Source organism: Opisthorchis viverrini (genome assembly GCF_000715545.1).
Source record: "Opisthorchis viverrini unplaced genomic scaffold opera_v5_38, whole genome shotgun sequence".
Classification (NCBI taxonomy): domain Eukaryota; kingdom Metazoa; phylum Platyhelminthes; class Trematoda; order Opisthorchiida; family Opisthorchiidae; genus Opisthorchis; species Opisthorchis viverrini.
Window position 1 is genome coordinate 1702215 of NW_008751695.1, and position 11271 is coordinate 1713485.

An 11271-nucleotide genomic window follows, 5' to 3' on the forward strand; every position below is an offset into this window, starting at 1 on the left:
ATTACGATGTCACGCATAGTTGGAACCCGGTTTCTATCGGCCCGCATAGATACTGGCTTGGTGTTTACTATAGGTAGCAGGCAGGTAGGGCGGTGAAGACTGGTACCGAACACTGACGTTATGCTCTCGATGATGATGATATAGGTAGCAGGCATAAGCGAGAGCGCGCACGGTTATGGGTATGACGGGCAATTTTTGGCGATTAAATTAGGACACTGCGCAGAGCTGAGGCCTAATAATCAGCGTCGCATATCGGCACTGGCCTAGCAGTTTCAAAAAGTAGTCAAGGTAGGCGATACCGCGTACAATTGTGAGTATGAGGTCCGTCGTTCGCCATTAGATTAGGTATGTATGCACAAGTGCACGGACTCAACAGGTACGATAAATGGCCAAGTTAGGTGACTTGAGTATAGTTGTGAGTATGACGGGGATTAGATTAGGCTACCACGCATAGTTGAGGCCCAATCTTTACCGTCCCGGATAGATACTGGCCAGGTGCCTACCACATGTAAAGAAGATAAGCGCCATTGAGTATAGTTAAGGGTACGAAAGATGGTCATTAGCGACCGGATTATGTTACTGTGCATAGGTGCATTCTCATTACCAACGCTGCACATAGACGCGGGCCTAGCAGCCACAATAAATATTCGAGATGAGTGAAAGCGAGTAGAGATACGATTACAAGGGGCCGTCGTTGCTCATTGGATTGGGCTGCCGCTCATAAGTGGGGCCTACAATCTGCGTCGCAAATAGACACGGACCCAGCAGTTACGATAGGTAGCCAATGTGAGTGACAACGGCTACCGTCATCATGGCGACCGCCTTATGGTGGTCACCACCAATAGAACATCATAGTCATAATAGGAATGACGCCTGCAACGATCTCGTAACGATATATTATCCACAAGCTAGTTATCCGGCTTTGGACACGGGGTACGCACAGTTTATACTGTTGTCTAGCATTATTGTACTTAGTGTAATATGAGATCCATGAGGTAAATGTGTTGTGAACATGTTCGCCGAACAAAATCAGCTCATATGTTAAATCTGAGGAGTGTGAAGCAAACAAATATCTACGACTAATCTTCAGGGATGGAATTTGCATTAAATACTCTAAGTGTTTTTTTATTCTTCAAGAACAACGAAGAACGACAAAATGGGCTAAAGTGCGGTTTCGTGTTTTATGTCGCGTGCACAGGCAAGAAAATGCAAATCAGCGATGGTCTATGACCTTGAAATTTCGCTCATTTAAACAAATGCTATGTGCAACACGTCACCAGAAGGTGCAAATTGGTTAGACTAACTCCCCATTACATTCACAACTCCGAGAACCCTATAGTTTCGGCGACGTCAATTTGGGTGTGCAAATAGCCAGCGGCCCGCCGCGTCGCGCTGCCAATCGAAAGACAGCCCCTCACATCCTGAACGTACTGATTTCCGCGCCGTTTTTTCTCTATACGGCCAACTCACACTGTCAGACTGCTCCTATGTGCATGCTTGTACATCGTTTGGTAAGTACTTGCTGTTACCTTTAGAAATCCCTGCGGCGTCAGTGACTATTTTCCGCTCCTGCTGATTGCGTCATTGCTGATTGTACGGTTGCTTAATTCATGATGCTTACTAGTCCGTTTTTCTGTAGAACCAGTTCCTGCCAGTCATCAATATATCCTCTTCTGTCCCACATCTGTCTACTCCCATTGGCTAATGGCTGCGAACTGCGTATAACCTAATAGTCTCGGTCACCCTGTGAGGCACATAACCACCCGGATCTTACAACTATGAAGAATGATTTTTAGCTTAAACACAGGAAATAAACACTGGACTTACTTTTCCAACCACGAGGTTTTGACGGAAGTTACATTAAGAACCTTGAGTTTGCGCAACTCCGACTCCAACGAAGAAGATGAGCGACTAGAGTCTCCTATTCCTAATATAAAAAACAACGCTTATTCGTCCAATAGGAAACCTTCCTTGCAGGTTTATTTATTGTGTTTTATCCAGAGGCTTTATTGCGAAATCTGTGAAGTGATTCTTTGGCAGGAAAGTAACGATGCATCGTCACCCGTTCCTCTCCTGATATCCGGTCTGCCTGGATTTTAGGCTATATGAATAAGCTGTTTATGCACGAAAATCCTTAGCTCTGGCTCAAGAAAACACCTTTGAAAGTAAATGAATCTGAATTGCGTTATCATGCTGTTATAATTGTTCCTTTCCGGAAATCTTCCACCGTTCTGTACAACTCAGTGGGGAGAAATTTACTAGTACCTCACACACGAATTTGAATCTACAGCACCAATTATCCCAAGCCAAAGGGTATCAGGCTGCTTTCAGCATTAAAAATTGCTCTTTATGACAGTCGTTGCAGTTTTTTACAGCAAAGGCTTGTGTATTTTAAAACACGGGGCAGTGTAGATGTTAAGCCAAATGCAATAACTTTACTTTGATTACAGTGAAGAAAATAGAATGTAGACTAAAAAAATCAAGATACCCCATCCTGTTTTCTTACGAGTATCAAAGTAAAGCCAAATACGATAACTTTACTTTGATTACAGTGAAGAAAATAGAAAGTAGACTAAAAAATCAAGATACCCTATCCTATTTTCTTACGAATATCAACGTAAAAGTCCCCATTGGAAGCTGAATGAGTTGTTGCTTTTTAATAAACCACAGCTGAACGACCGTAATTTTCAACTTGGTCAAAGTCTTAAAAAATCAGGGCAACAAGAGCTTTTACAGAAGATCAGAGAGTTGTAGGACAAGTGGTATTACGCTAACATTTCTAAGTTTGAAAACCGCACTCTGCAAAATGTTGACACCAATGTGTTGAAATTATTTTGCTGACAAAAATTCAACCCACACGGTGGTGTCATGTTTAGCGCCATGCAGATGCTATTCCACAGGTTATCATGTTTTCAAATACCGCACAGTTCAGGCACTTTGACGGTCTCAACAGATAATGTTATTATGTTTCCTAGCGGATCTATTAGAAGGCAGTTAGAACGGGGTGTGGCAATGCCTAAAAAGTGTTCAATCAGGGGCACAAGTCCAGAGTTTGTTCCCTTATGTCCTCGTTTCATATATAATGACAGGTATTTATGTATACATACGTACCTGTCGTAATCAGTAGCTCATCGGTTTTAATTCTTTGTTTCATCAAAACAATTTGGACGTGCGGATTAAACGGTGGCTTAAATTCTTCGGAAATGACAGTCGGAAATACGCCGCAGCGTACTAGCTCGGTGACAAATTTACCTGACATTTGATATAATTTAAAGCCTTTTTATACAGCAACCAATTCAAAACCTGAATTAGACAAGAGAAACCAATCAACCTTGCATGAAGTGTTTTCACAAAAGATTATACTGTTCATGAACTAACGATTTGGTTGCGTATGCACAAAACAGCTGATACGCATCATGATAATTTTTAGAATATATATTGGTCCTCAGCAAAATAGCCACCTGAGAGGTTTCAACAGCTCAAACTGCGTTCACTGCGGTAGCGTGCGCCGTAGTTAAGCTCTTCTTTTGAGGGCTTCCATGAACGGCAAATATAATATGGTATCTATCGTTTGGTTCAATATTTTCACCGGGTTGGTGACTACGCAATACTCGAAAATAGCTTCGGGTACTGGTTTCTGAAAATCTTCAAATAATTTGTTACCGAAATTGATTGTGTCTACTCGTTGCATCATCCACGAGGTGAACCCACTCTGCATGAAGCGGTTGTGGATTACCACAACCGCTATTAAGCGTGACTTTGAATACCATGTTTGTTCGTCAGGCCCACATGCTGCTTCTGTGAAGTTATAATGTTGCTCTGCACAACGTCTCGTCTTTCAAGTCGAACAAACTGAACTAACGGCCCATCCATTCGGCAAACTCTCTCCTTATAAGATATATACGTATAATATACATATTCCTCTGACTGTTGAATTACAGACAACTCATTGAGGGCGTAAAAACGGTATCTGAGGTGGTTATGAGTGTAGCTTTAGAGGCCTTATTAAAGGGCTGGTAGTCATTGAGAACCGGGAGACAATGGCGGTGCATTTATCCAGCGGGCATGCAAAACCTCGGAATCCCATCCTGTGGCAGTGTCTCAGTATTCACTCAGACGTTTAGCTTGTTTATTGCCTCACAGCCCAAAGTTAGTTTGTGAGACGCTCATAAGCGGAAAATTAAACGCAAATTTGTGCGAAGAATTTCTCCAAACCAACTTACTTATATATTCCAGTTGACTCTCAACAAGGAAATTTTCTCAGAAATACCTAATTCAGCTTGAAGTTTATTCACGTCCTGCGCATGAAGCACCGTGCACAGTATTTCCTAGGTGAAGATGATGAGATGATAAGATGCAGTGCCAACGAGGACAAGGTACACTAGCAGGGACGCACGCCAGTGGGCTAAATGCAAGCATACGTGCAGAAAGGTGCACTCTGACTTGCGGTTGTAGCAAGTAACGTGGCGAGATGCGTAAGACAAAATGAATGAACAATGGCAACAACCATACATCTTAATCTAAGGTTTGATTTTGGTAGAAATTAGTCAGAGTAATTCCTAAAACCCTGTTGTCCGCAAAATGTCTGCTGGCTGCTACAGCTTGATAAAAGCATAAGCGCTACCGCTTATAATATTCGGGTGCCGAAATTTTTCGTTGGCAGTAGAAACAAATATAAGGTAGCAGTTGGGATAGAAATCCGATTGGCCTTCATGTGCATAGCGCATCGGAGAACCAACACAAGGTTTATTGCACAGAAATGAAACGGAGTGCACAAGACCCGAAAAATACTGCAACGGATCTCCAAGTAAGAATTCAGATACACGTCTAAAATGAAAGCACCATTGGGATCGTGATGTATGCTTACCAGTATCCTGTGCACAGGTGATACACGTTAGAGCTATTTGACGATAGCGCTGATGTTTGCTAAATTCAAATCGCCCACTTTGCTATTCTAAACCCCGAACTTTTTAGATGAGTTGCCAACTCCTTCACCACACGATGTGTCCTAGCGTACTAAGATTTGCGCAAATAAGGTTACAGCCGGAAAGGCGCGCTCGCCTGCTTATTTCCTGGATTAAAGCCAACATGCTTTGTTTCGGATTCCTGAACGATTGTAAGTCCGACGATTAAAATTTTTGCAAAAACGTTTTCTTATGGGTTACAAATAGGACACTGCTGACCACCTACAGTATACTGATTTTCAGCTGCTGGTACCAGCATGACGGTGAAACGTGCAAATAGTATGTGGTTTTCTCATAAGTCCGCTTCGTGTCTATTGAACAGTGAGGTCTATTAAGGAATTTGTGGAATCGCTTTGTAGCATTCCTTTACGTTCAAGCGATGGTCGATGTGTACCCAGGAACGTACAGGAAATCTGTTCGAGGAGAAAACGTTTACACAATTTTTATAAAAGACACACGGGAGTTTTGCTCCCCTGTCTTAAACTGTTCAGTTAGTAGTTACTAATAAATAACTGCAGCGAATGTTTTCTTCCTTTTATTTGGTGCCATGACCAGGATAAGAATGAAGATCCCGCGACCACAACCTTTCAAGAATGGGGAGGTTCGGACCTTACCGGATGATTTTGAGGAGGTCGCGGAGGCTGCTAGACTGGATGCCAACCGGGGTATTTTGTCGGCGCTGAAGACTCTCCACAGAGCCGTGCAAAAGTGGCCCTGGATGCAGCCAGAAAGGACTTTCTGAAGATTGACTGGACTGCCGCAAAGAAATTCCTTGCAGGGGAGTTCGACACTCCGGCAAACCGCCAGGTGGGTCAAGACGACCAGGATGATACGTGGATGTGACCCGGCCGTGTTTTTTGCCCGTATGCTGCAGTCGTTGGATCTGGATTTGCCGGGACTGGATCAAGTGCCGCGCCACCAGTTGCTGTCTGATAGATGGAAGGAGGATCTAGCAAAAGCTTTGTGTGCGAACTAAAGCTTATCTTTTCAACAGAAAACCTTATTGAAGGCTTTGGATGGCCCATCGAGCAGGCGGTAAATCAGCTTGCCGGAAGTGTTTCAACTTTTTCTTCGGAAAAACTCAAGGTCTCAGTGGAATAATCCTGTGGAGGTGAACCTAGCTTGGTAATGGCGAAGTAGACCACCGCGTTCTTCTCATTTGCTCACGCAAACGTGGAGATTGGAGACTTTTACGGTGTTTGACAGAGTTCTGTTAAATTCCACTCTCTAAAGCAAGCGAAGTAATGTGTTTGTTAGTGTTCTGTTGAAGTGCATTCATGTCCCGCCCCTTTGTTATAAAAAGCGACTTACTTCAAAGTTCCTTATCACGGTCTGGTAGTGTCCCCTACCGGACAAGAAAGCACATGCTACTTGCAATAGTATGTTGGTTTGATCTTCCTTCGGAATTCCCACAAACCCGCAACGTATCCGCTGCCCACGGAACAGCATTTCCCCAATCACGACGTCCATCACGGGACTATCCAGAAACTGATGCATCCCAGTGCAATGACGGCGCGGCACTGACATCACCAGTTTGAGAGCATAAAGGCAACTGCTTACTTTCTACTCTGAAGGCGCCCTTTCGCTCACTCGTTCCCTTTCCTGCAACCACATGCAGAGTCTTCATCTAGACCCAGACTCCTTCGAGATGCGTTCATCCCAAGTTGCTGATCCCTCCATTGCGCCTAAATATCTCGATATCTTTCGCTTTGTACTCTTCATCAAGGCACCCATTTTTCGTGCAGTTCACTTTGCTTCTTGCGCGTAAACTATTTCTTTCAAGGAACTGCACCGGACCCCGCTCTAGCAGTAGCACTAGTGAGTCTCTCCAGTTTCGACGCGCACTGTAATTCAGAGTTTGCTACTACAATTCATCCCTATTGCATATTATCCCACTTACGCTTTTGCTTTACCCTGGCAATGAGCCCAAGAGTCCAAGGCAACGAAGCCTATGTGATTGTTTTAGGTGGTCCATTGACCGCACAATGCTCTTAGGTGCAAAACCCTGGGGAGTGGAATAAAACGTTTTGCTCTTGTGCTCATGCTGAAAACTATTTTAATTGACGTTCACAATTTCGCAGCCAACCGAATTTCATTGTCCGCTGAAGCAATCACACCCCTGGAAGAAAACGTCTGGTGGGTTACTTACCTAGCAATGCGAAACCCCGGGATGCATAAATGGGGCCAAAACGTTTTGACTCGTACTCTGAACGCAGTTTTGTTTTTATATTTATCAGAGACACGTCGTAGCTTTTGAAAGTTCAAATCAATTGCGCAAATATTGACCGCCCGGTTTTAGGCTCCAATTCAAATTGGTCGGTCAAATGGGGAAAGTTCTGCTGCCCCCAAGATCCGTTATTCAGGTTCCACGTTTTCTGCAGTTTGAAGTTTTTCTATCACGTACCAGGAAGGAGGCCTCTGCTATGGCCTCCACCGTATTGTTCCCGCCAATTTCAAAGCTTAACGATGGTATCTGATATACTTGGAGCTCAGTGTTCGCTCAAAGGAATTGATTTTTCGAATGCTATGACATGTCCTTGAGGGACTAGAGCAATCTGGCGATTGAGTTCAGGGTACCAGTCCAAATTTTTGAGCCCTATTGGGGCACTCCAGGGTCTCAGCCACGCTGAGAAATTATTCCATCAGACATTTTCACCAGAGGTATAAATGCTTCATTAAACAATGTAATTTGGTGAGCTGGTAAAATGAAAGTACATTAGGGTGGTTTTTGGTTTGGGCAAACGCAGCAAAATGCAAATTTTGGCGCTAAAAGTTTTACCCCACTCGTAAAGATTTTGCGGCTAAGTGCACTGTGCGGCTAATGGGCCTCGATGTATTTCCCATAAGAAAGGGAGGCCCTTGTAATTTTGGTTCCCTACGCGTGTCGCCTCGGGAATAGCCAAGTCTTCTTCAGATAGTGCCAACTCTGTATATCACCGTCTCTTCCACGAAGTTCCCAGTACCCAAAAACTTCACCAGTCATGCCCTTACTCTAACTGTAAACTTATGTGCAACACTTTAGGTACGACACCCACTAGTTGGGAATAAACATCATTGTTATTACCACGCTGAAGTGCTAAATATGGAATAGCTGCGATATCATGACGACTTCAATTCACAGCGAGTGATACTTTGTTCTTGGACGCAGCTCAACTGCGACAGGTGTATTTCTCAACGATTTGTTTGGCGTTTGGCGTAATTTCCAAGTAGTAGAGGCCGGAAACACCCAAATAATCAACGTAGATATCTATTATTCAGTCGAACCCTCTTGGGGCTTATCACGCACTGTCCTGGGGTGCAGAGGAATCCAGACATGGTGCATTCACGCAAAAAGAAATCTACCTCGATCACTCGGAAAATATTAGGTGTGGGGTTCAGAGTGATGTGATCCATACGGCTCCTGTATGTTTCAGGATACTATCCTCTGAAAAGGGCAGACTAGCCCATGGGTATGTATTGCTTCCTATTTTCCAGCTAACCAGGCAAGAACAACAGGTTGGAAGAAGTCCAGCGCAAGTATTTCAAGGCTATTATCCAACTCCTAAATTTTTCCTCAGTTCAAAATCTTATTGCATAGCCTCAGGAGTACAGCCTCCGGATACTCAGATCAGATGAAGAACGGCAGTGTTTCGTCCACAGCTCAGGCAGAAAACTCAGCATCTGTCACTCTGCGGGATTGCCCACCGGTCCAATAAATACCTGAAATGGCCCTCAGATTACGGCCAACAATGTGGTCTCTCAGGAAAGCTTCAAGTGAATTATTGGCAATTTGGTGGTGGGTTTTTGCTGTGACTGTGCGGAGCCGACCTTCTCGAACCATCTGATGCCAATTGGCAGTAGTATACGAGTGGAAGAGTGACAAAGGAGCTTAAAAGTAATTCTTATTCTGGCGAACCAGCTTGCTGAAGCATCTAGTATAAACCATTGACCAATCAAAGCTTTATTAGTCCCGTGTCGTGTGAGCGCTGCACTTTGACCAATTACGCGCCAGTTGAGGTCAACGGTCCATACGCTGTGGGTGAGGGGCGGTTGCGGTTGAATGGAAAGGTGACCCATAGGATGTAAATGGTGCAAGCTGAATATAAGAGGTAGTGGAAATTATGTTCAACCTCAAAAGTTTCCGTGGCATCGAAATGAGGTAGAGACGTTTCTCCGAGTGAAGGGATTTCAATTGTGCTCAGTCAGCACGATTCGTTTCACATCATCTACCGGCTATCCAACACATTTCTGGTATCGATCCGACGACGTAACGTAAATGCAGTCGATATAGTCACAATACATTTACTGAATTGGGTACTAGCTAGGTTATCCAAAAACGATTTGTACGACCGCTGAATTTTCTTGGGTCATGTGGCACGAATCGATCGACCCAGTCGCTCAACGGCACTGTAGGCTGTCACACAACATCGAGCTAAATGCATCGTAAAGTGCGATGGCAACCAATCGTCTGCTCTTCCGCATTTCCCAGGAGAGCCTGAATTATAACTTGATCAACGAATTGTCTTTCATCCATTGGAGATGGCAGTTGACCTGCTGTCAATGAACATGATGACGAATGCATCACATAAGGGTTCAGGAGTGGTGTCGGGGTGGACATAGCCACATTTAAGCATGAAACAACTCCACTTACCTTCCCGCATTTCGAGTCAGTCTGCAAAATGGAGCAACAGTCTATCGAGATCTCAGACGTTTAGCGTGAGTCAGGTTTCTCTAAGTGTGATTATAAACGGTTGTTTAAGGCAATCCGACTGTTGAATATCGCAGACCTTGTTGAACAGATAGGACAAGCACTCCAACGCTTTCTGCTGGGGATTCGAGGCATAGAAGTGTCTAGCTACCAGGTAGGTTATCAGATCAAGTAATTCTGCGCCGGCTTTGATTCCAGGGTATGTGAGGAGAATCTACGGTGCGCTTTTCTGCTTCTTGTCTTAGTGGTTCCAACGTCTCTTGTTCATCTTCTGGTTGTTTTTCGCCCCATCGGCTGTCGCCAACCCTTTGATATTGGAAGCTCAGTTTTCTCTCCCATGTACGAAAATTTTGATATTTGATGTTTGCAACGCGTGGAATGCCCATTGTGGCAATGTATGCTTTAAAAACAGGTTTCTGGTACATGCACACAACTGAAAAGTGAAACCAATGCATTATTCTCCTGATTATGACTTGGCCCCGCTCTAAGCAACATGACTGTTGCAGCTTGGTGAATCTGTTTGGTCGGGGAGTTATGGAATAAAAGTTCCATACATCCGGTTGGTCCGGACTCCTGAAGATCCCGGTTGACCAGGAGACAGCCGGTCCCAATGTGAACACCAGCCAATTTCATTGAACGAAGATGGAATATCTATATTCATTGTCATGTCAGGGGGCGAGATGGATTAAGTTTCCTGACCGAAAGGTCCGCTGATTCGAACCAGACCTCTGTCTCTCGACTTACCTTCTGTGGGCTAGGGAAACCTGGCAGTATCCCAGCCCTCGTGCTTTCTTCGGGTGGCATGGATGCTAGGCACCGGAAGTGTTACAGTTAAACGATTTACCATGTCAGGGACACTAGTGGAAGCAGCCATTTACGACTAAGCTTCTAGAAGGACGTGAAAGAAAAGAGGGGGCTTATTGCAAAAATCCCTATGTCACGAGAGGACGCATCACCTTTACACCTTCCAACTCCATTCAGCTGCGCACAGTTGAGTATCCCATTGGATCAACACGTCACTCGTGGGAGTAATCCAGCGTTTTCTGTGAACCGGATCCAACACACGACGACAAACAATCCTTTCGGGTGGCTGGATGCTAGGCACCGGAAGTGTTACAGTTAAACGATTTACCATGTCAGGGACACTAGTGGAAGCAGCCATTTACGACTAAGCTTCTAGAAGGACGTGAAAGAAAAGAGGGGGCTTAATGCAAAAATCCCTATGTCACGAGAGGACGCATCACCTTTACACCTTCCAACTCCATTCAGCTGCGCACAGTTGAGTATCCCATTGGATCAACACGTCACTCGTGGGAGTAATCCAGCGTTTTCTGTGAACCGGATCCAACACACGACGACAAACAATCCTCATAAAAAGAGTGGAGGAGGTCCGACTTACAGCCTCCTGGTCCTCTCGGTTTTGGTTCGGAGCAGATGTGGCTTCGCTCATGGGCTCACGCCAACCACCACCGCAATATGGGTAGGCTTTTCAAACAGAGCCTTTGGTTCAGGACCACAATCGTCCTATCTATACCTCGGCGTCCTGACAGCGTACCAACCCACGTATGTTCGTTGTCATCACCAACTCTAGGAATCCGTCACGAAGAGACTGGACCTTAC

The 11271-nt window shown here is 44.7% G+C and overlaps 1 protein-coding gene across 1 annotated transcript in view; it reads left to right on the forward strand.

Annotated features, from left to right (window-relative positions):
* Positions 1-10873: 10873 nt before the first annotated feature.
* The window catches only part of T265_02938 (hypothetical protein), a gene marked incomplete at both ends in the record, with an annotated part of 10229 nt that continues 9831 nt past the window's right edge, over positions 10874-11271 (forward strand). Inside the window, one exon of the mRNA XM_009167302.1 lies at positions 10874-11214. Within this exon, the coding sequence (XP_009165566.1) occupies positions 10874-11214 (341 nt within the window). The remainder of the gene's footprint in view (positions 11215-11271) is intronic.